General features: G+C 50.1%; 1 protein-coding gene across 1 annotated transcript; it reads left to right on the top strand.

Annotated features, from left to right (window-relative positions):
• The first annotated feature begins 3,279 nt into the window (after window positions 1–3,279).
• Window positions 3,280–16,764, top strand: LOC128847765 (zinc finger protein RFP-like). The gene is made up of 7 exons (XM_054047457.1): window positions 3,280–3,687; window positions 5,961–6,056; window positions 8,904–9,131; window positions 9,978–10,000; window positions 11,406–11,515; window positions 13,176–13,250; window positions 16,037–16,764. Exons 1-7 carry the CDS (start codon window positions 3,280–3,282, stop codon window positions 16,543–16,545), a joined length of 1,449 nt encoding a protein of 482 aa, XP_053903432.1. The 3' UTR covers window positions 16,546–16,764.
• Window positions 16,765–18,051: the final 1,287 nt, after the last annotated feature.

Genomic DNA, 18,051 nt, shown 5'->3' with positions numbered 1-18,051 from the left:
ACTCTGCCCCAGGCCCTTCCCCCACTCCACCTCTTCCCCCAAGCCCCCACCTGCCCTGCCTCTTCCCGCCCCTGCTCCGCTCCAGGCCCACTCCACCCCTTCCCCCAAACCCCACCCACTCCGCCTCTTCCTGCCCCTGCTCTGCCCCAGGCCCCGTCTCCACTCCACCCCTTCTCCCAAGCCCCCACCTGCCCTGCCCCTCTTCCTGTCCCTGCTCCACCTCAGGCCCCGCCCCCACTCCACCCCTTCGCCCAAGCCCCCACCCTACCCTGCCTCTCCCTCCCCCCGCTCCTCCCCCTCCCCCCCCAGGGCCTCCTGCATGCCAGTGAACAGCTGATAACTAGCAGAAAGGAGGCGCTGGAGGGAGGGGGAGGAGCTAATTGGCACTGCTGCCAATGGGTGCCGAGCACCCCTATTTTTTTCTGTGAGTGCTCCAGCCCCAGAGCACACATGGAGTCGGTGCCTATGTTCAGGGACCTCAAGGGAAGCTGTCAGTCCGGCCTTCGGAGGTGGCGCTTCCTGAGGTGTTTATCTCATAGCGGCGTCTGTGACAACCCAGGCAGCCCTACCATGGCTGCCAGCTAGTGGTGTGACCGTGTCGGCCGTTCCACCGACTTGGGTTCTAAATCTGTCTCTGCAGAACCTCTTTGCCCTAATTATCCATGAATGAAAAGCCTTTGGCTGACACAAGCCCTGGAGTCCCACAAAGCACTTGTATTATCTTCCTTATTTTGGGAGAAGAGATGGGGTGGGGGTGGGGCCTTGGGGGAGGATGGAGTGGGGGTGGGGCCTTGGGTGGGAGGGGCGGCACAGGGGCCGGGGTCATGGGCACCAGTACCCCCCCCGGCCACTTTTAGGGAGCTTAAGCCGCTTCTGTCCCTCACTGGAAAGGTCCATAGATAAAACAATCACAACAACCTGCAGACAAACAGACGAAACGTCAGGGCACCGACTTCCTGCTCTGCTTTGTCTCCTGTATCCCGTTCCCCCACCCATCGTCTGACTGGTCAACCTAAACCAAAGGGCTCTCAGGGTGCAGATGGTCTAAAAACTCCAACCATCCCCGTCTCCTCCCACTGAGGGCAGGTCTACGCTTAAAACGCTGCCGCGGTGCCACTGTAGCGCTTCAGTGAAGACGCTACCGTTGCTGACGGGAAGACTTCTCCACCTTCCCAGAGAGGCGGTAGCTATGGAATTCTCCCGTCGACACCGTGCTCTCTACACTGGGGGCTAGGTTGGTTTACTTGTGTCACTCAGGGGGGTGGATTTTTCACATCCCCTGAGCGATGTTGTTATATGGACTGAACTCCCTAGTGCAGACCAGGCCTCAGTTTCAGATTTTTTTTTTTTTCATTGCTTGTTGCTCTGGTAGCACAGTTTGCCTTGCCTTTAATGGTCTGCCATGGTCGATCTACGTCCCTGTCTGCAGCATCCACTCCTTTCCCCCCTCCAGGAAATCATGGGAATGTTAATGAATACGGAGGAAGGATTTTTGCTTTGACCCAGGTCCTGAAATGTATTTAGTCTCCTAACTTCCAATGGAGGCTAAATACCTGAGGATCTGGGCTTTTATTACAAGTTTGTCTGGCCTGCAGCACAACAGGACTCTGAGCCTGACTGGGGCAGGTCTAGGAGCTACAGGAATATCAATAAATAACATAAATGCAATTTGGATGGTGCAAAGGTGGGAGATCAGCAGGGGATAAAGACGGACAGGGACAGCGCTTCCCTTCTTGGTAATCATAGAATCATAGAACTGGAAGGGACCTTGAGAGGTCATCTAGTCCAGTACCCTGCCCTCATAGCAGGACTAAGTATTATCTAGACCATCCCTGACAGAGAGTTGTTATTAATGGTTCCCAATCCTGCTGGAAAGGCGTAACGAGTGGGGTACCGCAGGGGTCTGTTTTGGGACCGGCTCTGTTCAATATCTTCATCAACGACTTAGATATTGGCATAGAAAGTACGCTTATTAAGTTTGCGGATGATACCAAACTGGGAGGGATTGCAACTACTTTGGAGGACAGGGTCATAATTCAAAATGATCTGGACAAATTGGAGAAATGGTCTGAGTTAAACAGGATGAAGTTTAACAAAGACAAATGCAAAGTGCTCCACTTAGGAAGGAAAAATCAATTTCACACATACAGAATGGGAAAAGACTGTCTAGGAAGGAGTACGGCAGAAAGGGATCTAGGGGTTATAGTGGACCACAAGCTAAATATGAGTCAACAGTGTGATGCTGTTGCAAAAAAAGCAAACATGATTCTGGGATGCATTAACAGGTGTGTTGTGAGCAAGACACGAGAAGTCATTCTTCCGCTCTACTCTGCTCTGGTTAGGCCTCAGCTGGAGTATTGTGTCCAGTTCTGGGCGCCGCATTTTAAAAAAGATGTGGAGAAACTGGAAAGGGTCCAAAGAAGAGCAACAAGAATGATTAAAGGTCTTGAGAACATGACCTATGAAGGAAGGCTGAAAGAATTGGGTTTGTTTAGTTTGGAAAAGAGAAGACTGAGAGGGGACATGATAGCAGTTTTCAGGTATATAAAAGGGTGTCATAAGGAGGAGGGAGAGAACTTGTTCACCTTAGCCTCTAAGGATAGAACCAGAAACAATGGGTTTAAACTGCAGCAAGGGAGGTCTAGATTGGACATTAGGAAAAAGTTCCTAACTGTCAGGGTGGTTAAACACTGGAACAAATTGCCTAGGGAGGTTGTGGAATCTCCGTCTCTGGAGATATTTAAGAGTAGGTTAGATAAATGTCTATTAGGGATGGTCTAGGCAGTATTTGGTCCTGCCATGCGGGCAGGGGACTGGACTCGATGACCTCTCGAGGTCCCTTCCAGTCCTAGAATCTATGAATCTATGAATCTATGAATAACCTGCTCTTAAAAAGCTCCAGTGAGATTAGGTGAAATCTAACTCCTAACCATCAATAATTTTTCTTACTGTGTCTGGATTTAAATAAATGATTACATTACATTCATTTATTGACATTTGGGGGCCGGATTTCACCGTTCTGCCCTTCAGTAGCAGAGAGATGCATTCTCTTAATTGCGGTTTCAAAGAGTTTTTTTTTAACCTGGGAATTAAGTAGCGTTGTTCCCTGCATGGGGAGGGTCACATTGCTCTCCAGGGCCTCAGGGGCTGAAACTAGATGGGGCTCATTCCAGCCCAGCAAATGAGCCGGCTTCAGGAGAAGAAATGCTGTCAGGATGCACTCAAAGGGAAGTGATGTGAAACTAACCTGCTGTCACACTTGTCCTCACGGAGAGAGCCATGGCTACTGTGGAAAAACTCCAAGAGGAAGCTTCTTGTTCCATCTGTTTGGAGTATTTCCAAGACCCGGTGTCTATACACTGCGGGCACAACTTCTGCCGAGCCTGCATCACTCAGTGCTGGGCCGAACTGGCTACAAACTTCTCCTGCCCGCAGTGCAGACAGACCGCCCAGCAGAGAAACTTCAGGCTCAACAGGGAGCTGGCGAACATGGTGGAGCTAGTGAAACAGCTGAAGTTGCCTCCAACAAAAGAGCCAGAGGCGGAGCGAGTGTGCGAGAAACACAGGGAGCCTCTGAAACTCTTCTGTGAGGAGGAACAACAATTAATCTGTTTGGTCTGCAGAGAGTCCTGGGCGCACGGAGCTCACGCTGTGGTTCCCATAGAGGAGGCTGCCCAGAAGTACAAGGTAGGGAATCTCTCTCTCTCCAGAGTCTCTATTTATGCCTCTTTTATGGTTTTGGTTGGTTGCCTTTTCAATATCAAAATGGCAGGAGTTCAGTAAAGCCTAGTGTAATTTGGGCCCTTCGCTGGGCAATTTCTAGACTAAACGTTTGGGTTTCTTTCCAGTTTAACTTGAACTCCTCATTTCCTGCCTTACTGATGGTCGATTTCTGCTTTGAGCAGGGGGTTGGACTAGATGACCTCTTGAGATCCCTTCCAACCCTGACATTCTATGATTCTATGCTCACAACAGAGTTCTTGCATGGAATTTTGGCCCAGAGCTTCAGAGGTCTTTAGATTTCTGGATTCCATTGAAATCACTGGAAATTGAGAGCCTAGGTATCTTTGAGGAGCAAAGCCTTAGCCACAAAATTTTTGACCTGTGCTCCTCATAACTGGTTTTTTTTCTAGTGGAACCTGAGCGCCTAATGTCTCATTCATTCAATTTGCTAACAAGTGTTCCTGCAAGGGGTTGTGCTGTTAAGTTACTGATCTGTGCACCTAACATTTAAGAAAATGCTGTATAGTCTGGGAATTAGACCTAAATGAATGTGCCCTTTTGCATCAAAGGTCGCAGTCTTCCAAACACTAATTAGGGCTTGTCCATTACATGGAGAAATTCCTGATCAACTTTTATTTTGGAGCAAGAGTGCCCTTGCTCCTGTAAAGTGGATTAAGCTGAATAGGAATACGTCACTGTTGTTTTGGAGTAAAAAAGTGTCCACACACGTACTGTGCTTTAAATTCACACCCGCAATGACTGGCAAGTCTAGATAAGTCCTTATGCACATGCTTAAATTTATATTACCATGTCAGTGAGGCTACTCAGAGTAGTACGTTAAGCATGTGTGTGTCACAGGATCAGGGCTATTTCACCCTGAAATTACATTTCTCGGGCACTGAATCTGTTGTGACTAAAACTGACTGGAATAATATATTACTCCTTGCTCTATGCCACATATTTCACTCCCAATAAGGTAATATATTTCTCCAATTCTTGTACGCTGAGTATCCAGTTTAACACTGACTCCTAATTCCCTGGCTTTTTAATGGATGTATTTTGCTAACAACTGCAATGTTCTTGTAAAGACTTTTTACCCTTACGTTACTGATCTATGCTTTCAATCTTAAGGAATATTTTTTGTTTGAAAATAGGATTTGAGTTATTTTGTCTTTTTGTCATCTAATAATTCTGTCCAACACCATATCCTTGAGGGCCTGGACACATTGATCTGGATTCACAAAGCTATGTAGGGCAGGTCTACACTAGCGTTTACTTCAATATAACTTAAGTCGCTTGGGGGTGTGGAGTCGCCCGCTCTCCTGCTGATATAGCTACTGCGGCTCCAGGAGTGGAGTCACAGGTGCTGTCTTTTTTTTCCCTACTGGGTGCTCCACCCCTGCTCCACTCCACCCCTCCTGCCCTGCCCTGCCCCCTCCCTCACGGCCCCTCCCTCTTGCCCCTGGCCCCCCAAACAGCTGGTCAACATTGGTACAGCTGCGCTGCTGTAGGATTCTAGTATAGATAAGCCCTTTAGGGCTGATCTACACTGGGAGAGGGGGTGTCGATGTAAGATACGCAACTTCAGCTACGGGAATAGCATAGCTGAAGTCACGTATCTTAGATCGATTTACCTCCTGTCCTCATGGCGTGGGATCGACGTCCACGGCTCCCCCGTCGATTCCGCTACCGCCGCTCGCCCTGGTGAGGTCCGGAATCGACGGGAGTGTGTTCGGGGATCGATATATTGCGTTTAGATGAGATGCGATATATCGATCCCTGATAGATCAATCGCTACCCGCTGATCCGGCGGGTAGTCTGGAAGATGTTGCAAGTCCCTTTCTGAAGCTGGTCTATTTGAAATAAAGTTGACTAAGGTCCTTTTATTCTTCTTTTGTGTCATTAATTTCATACCCAACAAAGCAATAACCCACTCCTTGCTCCCCAGACCGCCTGACTGCTAAGCAGGGTATTCAGAGCCCTTGGTTTGTGTAGATTATACAGACCAGCATTACTGACTGGGGGGTGGGGGGGTGGGGGGGGGCGGGAACTCAGTGAATTATGGGAGGCAGACTTGTCCCCATCCAGCCAGGGAATTTACATGCAAGTGACATTAAGAAAGTTCTCCCCGTGAGTTAGAGTAGCTGGTAAAGAGTTTATTTAAATGAAATCTGAATTGGATCCACTCCTCCCCCACCCAAAACAGAAATCCCACCAAACCCTTTTTCTCTTCTCAGGAGCAAGTCAAGGCTCGACTGCAGGCTCTGAGGGAAGAGAGAGAAAAACTCCTGGGATTTAAACTGACTGGTGAGAGGAGGAGCTGGGAGTATCTGGTAGGTGCCCAAAGCAGAGATGGGTATTTCTGCCTCTGAGTGAGTATCGCTGGCCTTGTGTAGACTAGAATTTAAATATGGGCTAGTAGATGTTGGGGCTTGTCTACACTGAAAACACCACCGTGGCACAGCTGTAGTGCTTCAGTGTGGACACAACTTACGCTGACAGGAGGGGCTCTCCCATTGGCGTAGGTAATCCACCTCCCCGAGAGGTCGACGGAAGAATTCTTCCTAGTGCTGGCTACATGGGTATTTAGGCTGGCTGAACTATGCTGCTCAGGGGTGTGAATTTTTCACACCCCTGACCGTTGTGGTTATGCTGATATAACTTTTAAGTGGAACCCAAGCTTAAGAGCCTGGGATGTGAATAGCAACAGAGGGTCCTGTGGCACCTTTAAGACTAACAGAAGTATTGGGACCATAAGCTATCGTGGGTAAGAACCTCACTTCTTCAGATGGGTTCTTACCCATGAAAGCTTATGCTTCCAATACTTCTGTTAGTCTTAAAGGTGCCACAGGACCCTCTGTTGCTTTTTACAGATTCAGACTAACACGGCTACCCCTCTGATACTGGGATGTGAATGTTTGTGTCCCTCTGAGACAATAAATGTGTGTGTGTCAGGGTGTTTCTCGCTCTACGGCTTCCGTGTGGGGGCAGTATTTGGGTTTTGTTGTGACCACATGCTCCTGAGTGTGATGCATGTGTGATTAAATTTCCACATGCCGAGGCAACACATAGGGGGGTCATGTGCCCCTCCAGATTTGCTGCACAATTTGTACTGAGCATGCTCCCATGGACTGAGCATGCTCAGTAACCCTGCTGAAGCCGGCTGCCCTCACTCTGTCCCCCCGCCCCCTCCCCAGTGGCAGGCATGGATTGTCGCTGTTCACGGGAGTGCCTATAGGAAGTTTCTGGATGTCTCTCTCATGTGTGTCCATGAGCATTTGTCTCTGCAGTTTGTATTTGTTTTTTAAATGACCGATGTGCTGATATCATGATTTTTCTCATTGGATTTTTTTGTTGGTGTCATGCTTTTAATTTCCTGCACCTCCCTTTGCCCAGGAGTCACTGCCAGTGCAGTGTGTGTGTGTGTGTGTGTGTGTGTGTGTGAGAGAGAGAGAGAGAGAGAGAGAGGGGCCAGGTCTACACTGACATGTTAGTTTGACCCAGCTATGTCATTCAAGGATGTGAAAAATCCCCCCCCCCCCCCCCGAAAGACATAGTTAAGCTGGCCAACCCTGGTGTAGACAGTGCTAAGTTGATAGAAGAATTCTTCCATCAACCTAGTGACTGCTTCTCAGGGAGGTAGATTTAGCACAGCAATGGGAGAACCAGTGCCAGATTACTGCATGGGCCAACAGGCTGGAAAAATCTCCTCCTGCCACAGCCACAGGGCGGGAGGAGCTCTCTCTCCCCACCACAACCTCCGTGCAGAGCTTCTCCAGTCTCGGTGCTGCAGTAGGGGGGAGGAGCAAGCCGGGGGGGGGGCGGATGAGGCTGTGGTGGAAGGGGTGGAATGGGGGTGGGACTGAGGGCAGAACAGGGGCATGGCCATGGGGGAAGGGGCAGAACAAGGGAGGGGCCGTGGGTGGAACGAGGGCAGGGCCACAGGGGAAGAGGCGGAACAGGGTGGGGTCATGGGCGGGGTTGCAGGTGGAAGGGGCGGAACGGGGGTGGAACTGAAGGTGGAAGGGGTGGGATAGGGCCACAGTTTTGGCATTGGGGCCCCCTCACTTGCTCCAGCCCAGGGCCCCAGGAGACCTTGATCTGCCTCTGGGGAGACCCCCTCCTGTTGCTGCAGTGAGTGTCTACACTGACGCACTAGCACGACGCAGCTGCAGCGCTGCCACTGTAGCGGTTTCAGTGTAGACACAGCCAGAGAGGGAGAGAATGTTAACCTGAGTCCTGCCTCCTGCTGCCCTTTCTGCTGCTAGACGAATCTGGAGTTCACTAAGCCAGTGATATGAGAACATCCTAATCATGCAACACTGTAGCCAAAATGTGCTCCTTGGATGCATAACCATGGGACTCTTGAGTAGGGGTAGAGAGGTTATTTTACCTCTGTATTTGGTCCTGGTGAAACCGCTGCTGGAATCCCATGTCCAGTTCTGGTGTCCTCAGTTCAGAAAGGATGTTGATAAACTGGAGAGGGTTCAGAGAAGAGCTATGAGATTGATCAATGGAATAGAAAACATGCCTTCTAGTAATAGATGCAAAGAGCTCCATCTATTTAACTTAACATAAAGAAGGCTTCAGAAGTGACTGGATCACTGTGTGTAAGTACCTAAGTGGGAAACAAATGTTTGATAATGAGCTCTTTGAAACTAGGGGACAAAAATATACCACCATCCTCTGGCTGGAAGTTGAAGCTAGACAAATTCAGACTGGAAATAAGACGTATATTTCTAACAGTGCGGGTAATTAACCACTGGAATATTACCAAGGGTCATGGCGGATTCTCAATCACTGACAATTTTTCCATCAAGATTGGATTTAAAAAAAAAAAAAAAAAGATTTGCTCTAATTAAAGAGAAAATGTTTTGGAAAATCCTATGGCCTGTGTTACACAGGTCAGACTAGATGATCACAATGGTCTCTTCTGGCCTTGGAATCTATGAATCCATGCTAAAGATTGCACACTATTAACATAAATTAGGACTGACTAAGGAAGCTTTAGGAAGATCTCTCTCTCATCCATAGGGAGTTTGTCTCAAAAAAAGTCTTGAAATGACTTTTTGGGGTAGTGAGAAATTTCCCTTTGGCAGACACATGGCTGTATGAAATACCCCTGATCTCTCTGCAGGGTCTTTACCTGCCCATTCCCCATTTCTATCTGTCTGTTACAGGAAAAGATCAAAAAGGAGAGGCAGAGAATTGGGTTTGAATTTCAGCAGCTCCGCCAGTTTCTGGAGGAACAAGAGCGCCTCCTGCTGGCCCGGCTGGAAGAGTTGGACAGGATTATGAAGTGGCAAAAGGAAACGGTCAACAGATTTCCCATGGAGATTTCCCATCTTAATAGCCTGATCAGTGAGCTGGAGGGGAAGTGCCAGCAGCCAACGAGTGATTTCCTGCAGGTGAATTTCCTTTCTGTGGAGATAGGCTCCAGCAGTGGGCAGCTGCAAGAGCCTTTCCCCGTTGCCAGAGCCTTTCCCCACTTCTGTTAGAGACACCCCAGTTGCCTCTGCACAGTATCCTGAACTATTTTCACAGGGGATGATGCATAAAATTGGGGATGATGCACAGGGGATGATGCCAAAATTACCCCCAACATTTTCTCTGATGTGGAATATTCCTGGTATGTAGCCTGCTCTCCCAGTTCTCTGTGAGACGCTGCCTACGGCTGCCCTGTGCATGCAGAATGCATCAGAGCCCTGTGGCAACTTTGCTTGCCAGAGCTCTGCATCCAGCTAGTGCCCTAGGGAAGTTCAAATCCAAATGAGCCCATAAATATTTAATGTATTGTTTGTATTGCAGTAGCCTCCAGAGGCCCCAATGTGCCAGGCACAGAGAGAGGCTGCAGCAGAGCCAGCAAATGAACCCCATAATCCAGCCTCCAAAGTAGGAGGCTAAACATTTTGCTAAGGCAACATAACACACGCCAACCCCAGGAATCTGCTGTGGAGATGGCGGTGGAGATTGGAGTGGGAAATGTTAATCTTCCTGATTAGCATTTGCCTTTTGAAAACACCCTGGATTGTTTCTCTGTGCCCAATAGAACGTGCCGCCTATCCCCGGGGGAAGATTTAGGGGCCATTTTTGAAAATCCAACTCCGTGATCTAACTGCTTTAATAAATATGTAGAAGTAGGTTGTGACTTTAACCTATGGAACTTGATGGGTGAAAGCTCATTTCCCGCAGGCGGGATCTTTGGCATTTCACATGTGCAATCAACTTCCTTTCTCTCTTTCTCTTCCTTCTAGGACATCAGGATCACCTTGAGCAGGTACATGGCTCCGTCTCACTCTCCCTCGCCTTTCATTCTCTTGTCATGTTAAAACCCCGGGGCACAGCAGCAAGGTGTAGGGAGCACAATCACAATTCTCCCAGTGTTAAGTTTAATTAAGTGGTTTTAAATAGCTTCCACCCAGTGATTACTTTGTAATGAAAGAAGTGCCATGGCTCAGGCAATTAGAAGCCATATTTTTTACTTTCATAACTGATGCGTCAAGCCCAGAGGTGCCGGGGCTATGAACTGCCAGGCCTAGAGGTGCCGGGGCTCTGAACTGCCAGGCCCAGAGGTGCCAAAGCTATGAACTGCCAGGCCTAGAGATGCTGGGGCTATGAACTGCCAACCTAAAGGTGCCGGGGCTAGGAACTGCCAAGCCTAGAGGTGCCAAAGCTATGAACTGCCAGGCCTAGAGATGCCGGGGCTATGAACTGCCAACCTAAAGGTGCCGGGGCTAGGAACTACCAGGCCTAGAGGTGCTGGCACTAAGCCCTGGCAAGCCCTGGCACAAATTAAGCAATGCTTCTACCTCTAAGGGACTGGCTGTGTCAGGATGCTGGGGATGGAATAAGAGGCCTTTCATCTCAGCACCTCTTCAGGCAAGATAGGTGGGGGGACACCTCCCCGATTTGAGGATTGCACTGCAGCATAGGCAGGAGATGCCTACTGGGAGGTAACAGTGCCCGTGCCCAGAGGCAGAAACATGGCATTTTTAGAACCCATGGCATTTTTAGAACATAAGAGTGGCCACACGGGGTCAGACCAATGCCCCATCTAGTCCAGTATCCTGTCTCCCGACAGTGGCCAATGCCAGGTGCCCCAGAGGGAATGAACAGAACAGGTAATCATCAAGTGAGACATCCCCTGTCGCCCATTCCCAGCTTCTGGCAAACAGAGGCTAGGGACCCCATCCCTGTCAGCCAGACTAATAGCCATTGATGGATCTATCCTCCAAGAATGTATCTAGTTCTTTTTCGAACCCTGTTATAGTCTTGGCCTTCACAACATCTTCCGGCAAAGAGTTCCACAGGTTGACTGTGGGTTGTGGCTAAAAGGTAGGTGTTGAGTGAGCTTAGGCACCTACAGGGTTAGGTGGCAGATGAAGGGGGTTGCAATGCCACCTAAATCTGGGACTCAGGTGCCTAAATCCCTTTGTGGATCTGGGCCTAATAGTCTCTGTAGCCTAAGGATGGATCATAACTGTGGGGGAAGCATGCACAGCTAGTGCCTCGGTGTCACCTTCTGTGAGGGTAGGACACACAGAGGAATCCATTCTCCATGGGCCCCAGTACAGCAGCATTGACTAGCATGAGCTTCATATTAAAAGGCAATTAAGTAATGCATAATAAGGAGTAATTAATGTAATTAATACAATTCACTTCAGAGAGTTTTCTCTCTCCAGGTGCGAGATGTTCCAGCAGCCCACAGGGATTTCTCTTGAGCTGGAAAAGAGACTCAGTGATTTCTCTCAAAAAACTATTGCCTTAAAGGAGACCCTGCGGAAATTCAAAGGTACCAAGAGGGGAGGCAGGCAGAGAATCGAGATGTGTCTCTGTAACTGTAAGAGGGGGCGGGCTCTGGCCACTTAGCAGCCAATGTAAAACCCAGCAAAAGTACAGTAGAGGACCATTGGACGGGCAGTGGGAACTGTCCAGGGCTAAAGAAGTTTCGAACGAGGATTCAGAAATGAAATAACATGAATATGGTTCAATGTTATATTTACTTGTTTCTCCTACATCATGAGACATTTGGGATCCAGGTGAAGGGAGCAGTGCCAGATCCCAAAGAGGCTGAATCCTGTGTATGAATAGGGCCCTACCAAATTCATGGTCCATTTTGGTCAATTACACAGTCATGGGATTTTAAAAATCATACATTTCATTATTTCAGCTATTTAAATCTGAAATTTCACAGTCTTGTAATTGCAGGGGTCCTGACCCAAAAAGGAGTTGTGGGGGAGGTCACAAGGTTATTGTAGGGGCGGTTGCAGTACTGCTACCCTTACTTCTGTGCTGCTGCTGGCAGCGGCGCTGCCTTCAGAGCTGGGCAGCTGGAGAGCGGTGGCTGCTGGCTGGGAATCTAGCTCTGAAAGTAGCACCACCGCCAGCAGCGGCGCAGACGTAAGGATGGCACAGTATGGTATTGCCACCCTTGTTTCTGCGCTGCTGCCTTCAGAGCTGGGTCCTCAGTCAGCAGCCGCCACTCTCCAGCCGCCCAGCTCTGAAGGCAGCAATGCAGAAGTAAGGGTGGCAATACCGCAACCCCCCTAAAATAAACCTTGCGACCACCCTGCAACTCCCTTTTGGGTCAAGACCCACAATTTGAGAAACCATGAAATCTATATAGTATAGGGCAAAAGCACACAAAAGACCTGATTTCACAGGGGGAGAAAGAGCTCCAGTAAACAATGGTTTAATAACAGAGAAAAAGAGGGAACAGATCAAGGAGATAGAGCTGGGGGCTGGGAGTCAGGAGACCTGGGTTTTGTTCTAGCTCCTCCACCGATTTGGTGAGCGACCCTGGAAAAATCAATTCGGTTCCCTGTGCCTCAGTTTCCCCATCTCCAAAATCACGACGTTCTATTCCTCCAGCACAGCCACCCCCTTGCACTTTGTGCATAGGAAGTCCCTTCTGGCTTCTGGCAGGAAAGAAAACATGGCACATCCGTGGTAGGTCACCGCCGCTGTTCTAGTGCTGGCCATCTTGAAATCTGCACGGAGAAGGAAAGCTTCTCGCGTGCCCTCTCTTGGCTCCCTGACAAGCTCTCCCGTTACTTAGCCTAGCAAATGAGGATTTACACCAAGTCTCCCGGCTTAGGTTAGCCCAGCCCCTCACCATTAGGGAGCAACAAGTGGGGCTGATCAAAGCTCGATGGGTCAGGCCAACAGACAATGAGAACTGCAGTCTGTGCTGGGTTCTCTGATGCTCAGTCTAGGAATGTATTGGTGTTCTGAGATCCTTCAAGGAAACAAGTGATATAGTCACATAAAAATGCTCCTGGGATATTCTTGATTTGGTTTAAGGTACATCTGGTTTGACTAAACAAGTTTTTTCTCTCCATATATCTGCTCCTTTCCCTCTCTCTGTTTCCCTTCCCTCATTAAGCGGGCTTGTTTAATTCAGATTGGAAAGCTGGGCATAAAGTTGACTGCATGACATCTCTCCTCTCTAGACATTCTGGCTCTGGGACTAGAGACCGGTGCAGGGAGATCTCTAGCATGGGGCGTGGACGCCATAGGAAGAAAGGGTGAGTTTTTACAGGGATATTTCCTGTTTTGCATTTGTAGCTCTGGCTTGAATGGCAGAAGAGCCTCTGAGATCAAACGAAACAGCCTCCTGCCAACAGAGAGAGAGAGAGGGGGCAACAGGAAAGGGGAGGGGGACTTAAACATCCTACAATATTAACCCCTTAACTGCTGTTCCCACATGACAAGCGCGGCATGGGAGTGAGACGGGGCCGGCAGTGCAATCCCCTGACTGAATGGGACTCAGTGCTGTTGGCTTGAACCTCCCCCAGTGTTCCCTCGGGGCACTTGCTTCTCTCCCTCAATCACCTGGATCTCCCATTTTCTCTTCCCACTGGGCTGCGGGGTCTCCATTTATGGTCCTCCCTTCACTCTGGCTCTTTAGGACCTCTCCACTGTTGCCTGACCCTTTGGAAGGTTAATCATGTTTGGATTGGTGGCCAATTGATCGGAGTCTTCCCCCAGAATCAGACCTAACACTACGGAGATTGATATCTTGTGGGGAGTCTCAAGTTGGATGACAAGGACTCATACCCGGGCGGCAAAGTAAAACCTTAGATACCTTTATGAAAATAAAGGAGAAAGCTAGAAAAGACTCAAGCCAAATAACAAGGTAGAGATCATACAGGACTGGGGTTATCTGTGGTATCACTCGATGCATAAGCTCCTAGAATTTCATACTCATAGCCTGGGTTGAGGACCTGGTGGTAAGAGACAACAGGACCAGCCCCATCTCTGGCATCTATAGGCTAACACAGCGGTTCTCAAACTTTAGCAACCCAAGGACCCCCATTTTGATTTAAAAATTTTTGAGGACCCCCCAAACCTCCCCTCTCCCCTAGGCCCCGCACCACTCCACTCCTTCCGCCAAGGCCTCTCCCCCTCCCCATCTCTTTCTGCCCCCGCCCCACCCCTGCCCCTCCTCTTTCCCACCTCCTCCCCCGAGCGTGCCCCATCCCTGCTCCTCCCCCTCCCTCCCAGCGCCTCCTGCATGCTGCTGAACACTGTTCCCTGGTGTGCAGGAGGCACTGGGAGGGAGGGGGAGGAGTTGATCAGCTGAGCCCCTGGAGTACCCTCGCAGACCCCCAGTTTGAGAAATGCTGGGTTAACATGTAACAGCCATTTCAGCCCATGATCATACCATCACCCCTTGCTCCAGCGGATTCGCGATTATTTCTTCTGATGTTCCTTGCGGTAGCACTGACTGGAACATTGTAACTCATACCATTGAGCAAGCTCTCCTTAGTTCCCAATATCTAAAGGTAACCGCTAGGCCATTAATCCATGCCAAGGGTTACTATCTGCTTAACCACGCTTATGCTAATTTATGCTTCAGCTAATCCTGCAGCGGTTCTCAAACTGGGGGCTGGAATCCCAAAGTGGATTTTAATGGGGTCACCAGGGCTGGCTTCGACTTGCTGGGACCCAGGGCCAAAGCCAAAGCCCAAGCCCAAGCCCCACCACCCGGGGCTGAAGCCAAAGCCCGAGGACTTCAGCCCTGGGTCGTGGGGCTCAGGGTTACAGACCCCCTGCCTGGGCTGAAGCCCTTGGGCTTTGGCCCCTCTGCCTGGGGCAGGAGTGCTTGGGTGGGCTCAGGCTTCGGTCCCCCCTCCTGATGTCATATAATATTTTTTGTTGTCAGAACAGGGTAGCGGTGCAATGAAATGTGAGAACTCCTGATTAACAGTACACAGGCCTGTAGGTTTCTCACATTACAGCTGAATATAATGAAAGCAGCTAAATATAGTGAAGGCAAGTGTCACGGAGTGGGGGGGAGTCAGGGCCCCGCACCCCCCACTTCCTGCGATTCACCATGACTCTCAGCCATCCAGTAAAAGAGAAGGTTTATTAGACAACAGGAATACAGTCCAAAACAGAGCTTGTGGGTACAGAAAACAGGACCCCTCACTCGGGTCCATCTTGGGGGGCTAGGAAGCCCAGACCCCGGTGCTGGGCCTCCCTCTGTTTCCCCAGCCAGATCCAAACTGAAACCCCCTCCAGCCCCTCCTCTTTGTCTCTTTCCTGAGCCAGGAGGCCACCTGATCTCTTTGTTCTCCAACACCTTCAGTTGGCACCTTGCAGGGGAGGGGCCCAGGCCATCAGTTGCCAGGAGATGGGATATCGGCCATTCTCTGTGCAGACAGCATCACACTGGCCCTCCAGGGCTCTGCAACAATCACACACCGTTATCCCACCACCTAGATACTTAAGAAAGGCATAGGGGAAACTGAGGCATTCACACAGTATTCAGAGAAAACATTAAGAACATTCCCACTTGGTCACAGCCAGACAGTGAATAAGCTTGCCCTATGGGCTACACCACTGGCTGCCTCCTCCTCCTCCTGTCTGCCACGTGGGCTGGGAGGCAGCTCTCCATCGGTTGGCGTCCCCTATTTCTCTTCCATTCCGCAGTGGGCTGGGTGCTCTTCCCCAGGGGTTCCCCCTCCCCCCCCACTGCACAGAAGTTTGAGCTGTGATCTGAGCTGCTTCCTCCTTGCTAGCTGGGGACGGGGCGTCTCTCCCTAACAGGACAGCTGGTGGCTCCCAGGCTCTGTCCCTGCTGCTGGCAGTGGGGCAGCCCCCACAGGGAGACGCAGCAGGGGAAGAGGCAGAGAGAAGCAGTCACAGCAGCAGATATAGCAGCACCCCTAGAGCCTGGGATGGGACAGAGAGGCAGAAAATCAGGGAGCGACCCAGGTGGGACGGGGCTGCTGGGGAGTGCGAGAAAAGGTCCCCTCCTTCGACAGGGCCGAGCTCTGCCCCTAACGCTCTGATTCTCTCTCCCCAGCGAATGTGACTCTGGATCCAGACACGGCTCATCCCCAGCTTGTCCTATCTGCGGATGGGAAAGGCGTGAGACGGGGACACGAGCAGCAGGATCTGCCCGACAATCCCGAGCGATTCGATTCCGTTCTCTCCGTGCTGGGCCGTGACGGGTTCGCCTCGGGCAGACACTACTGGGAGGTGGAGGTGGGCGTTGGGGGAATCTGGTCGGTGGGGGTGGCCAGGGAGTCTGTAAGGAGGAAGGGACGGATGAGCAATTACCCTGAGCAGGAGATCTGGGCTGTGGGTCACTGGGGTGGTCAGTACCGGGCTTACACCGCCTGTGAGACCATTCTACCCCTGCCTATGATCCCCAGGAGAATCCGGGTGGCTCTGGACTATGAAGGGGGGCGGGTGGCATTTTTTGATGTTGACAACAAGTTCCTGATCTTCATTTTCCCACCGGCCTCTTTCACTGGGGAGAGACTCTTCCCTTTCTTTTTGGCGGGATCCCCACTCCGGCTGTGTCCCTGAGATAGGGGTGAAGGGGAATGGTCCCATATGATCATAGGTGCTGACTCCACAGGTGCTCCGGGGATGGAGCGCCCCTGGAAAAAAAATAGTGGGAGCTCAGCACCCATCAGCCACAGCTGTTCAGTGGCATGGCCGATCAGCTGTTTGGCAATGCCCCTGATTAGCTAATTGGGGGGCTCTGCTAAGCAGCTGATGGCGGTCCCAACAAACAGCTGTTTGGTGGCTTGGAGAGGGGTTTGGGGGAGGGCAGAAAACAGCGAGTGGTGGGCAGGCAGGGGCTTTGGGGAGTGGGCGGAGCAGGGGTGAGAAGAGGCAGAGCGAGGATGGGCCTTGGGGGAAGGGGCAGAGTGGGGGCGGGGCCTCAGGGCAGAAACACCCTCGGGGAAAAATAAAAGTCGGAGCCTATTCATGTGACAACCATAAAATAGGTTTCTCTAACTTCTGACGTCATGACACTGAGGCTAAAGCGTATTTCTGGCCAGACAAAATGGCAGAGAGATTGACGTGAAGGCGAAGCAAACGGCATTTGTCTGTCAATTCTTTATGATTCTGGAGGCCCAGGGATTTTGCAAGATCAGGGAATAAGAAATGCTGCCAGTAGTCACCTGTGATTCTGCAGCCTCTAGGGGAAATTTTGCAGCAACGTCAGAGACAATTTTAAAGGGCGTTTTTAAATAGATTTAAATGGTGCAGTTAGTGTAGCAAGATATTTGATTGTGTTTATTTTACACCATTCCCAGGTGATCAGTTTCCAATATCCCAACATCTTTGTGCTGAGAATGCGTAGCTACAGGAGAGATTCTTTTAAGGGGGAGCTGGAGGTTTTAGTTTCTGGATGGGGGACATTTGGGGATTTTGGCGCAGGACCTTAAAGGTATAGGAGTCTATTTCAATGGGAGTTACACACCTAAATACGTTTGAGGATCTGGGCCATTGGCACCTGGGGTGGGATGAGAGGCTGTTTGGTACTGAGGGATCGGCGTGTGGCTGGAGGTTTTGGTGAAAACAATCAGCAGTGAAAGAATTGACAATGCCCAATGTAGTAGGAAGAGAACCTAAGATATAAGCCCTTGTATCAGAGGCCTGGTATGAGGCCTGAGCTAAAGTAGTGGGCAAGCTTTGCTGATATAAAGCAAAGTTAGCAAAAGTCAGGCTGTGAGCAAACGTCAGGCTCCGCCTGCTTGCAAGCTCACAGAATCTGACAAGGACAGAGCTAACATTGCAGAAACACAGATTCCTAAGAAGTGCTAGGCGCAGAGTACTCACCCAAACACATTCCAGAAGAGTGGTACCAGAATATCCCGATATCAAGGATGGTACTAAAACATTCCCCAAGGATAACAAAAACACACTGACCCCTCCTAAAAGATAAGGTCAGGATGACAGTGTAATAAATAAAGATGTTTTAATCAAACCAATATGTACAAGGAAATGGGTAATAACTAGCTACGTCGGGGGCAGTAACTAACTATGTCAGAGAGGCAGTAGATAATTTGTTTGTATCAG

This window comes from Malaclemys terrapin, chromosome 13 (genome assembly GCF_027887155.1).
Source record: "Malaclemys terrapin pileata isolate rMalTer1 chromosome 13, rMalTer1.hap1, whole genome shotgun sequence".
Classification (NCBI taxonomy): Eukaryota; Metazoa; Chordata; order Testudines; family Emydidae; genus Malaclemys; species Malaclemys terrapin.
This window is presented reverse-complemented; position numbering and strand designations above follow the sequence as displayed.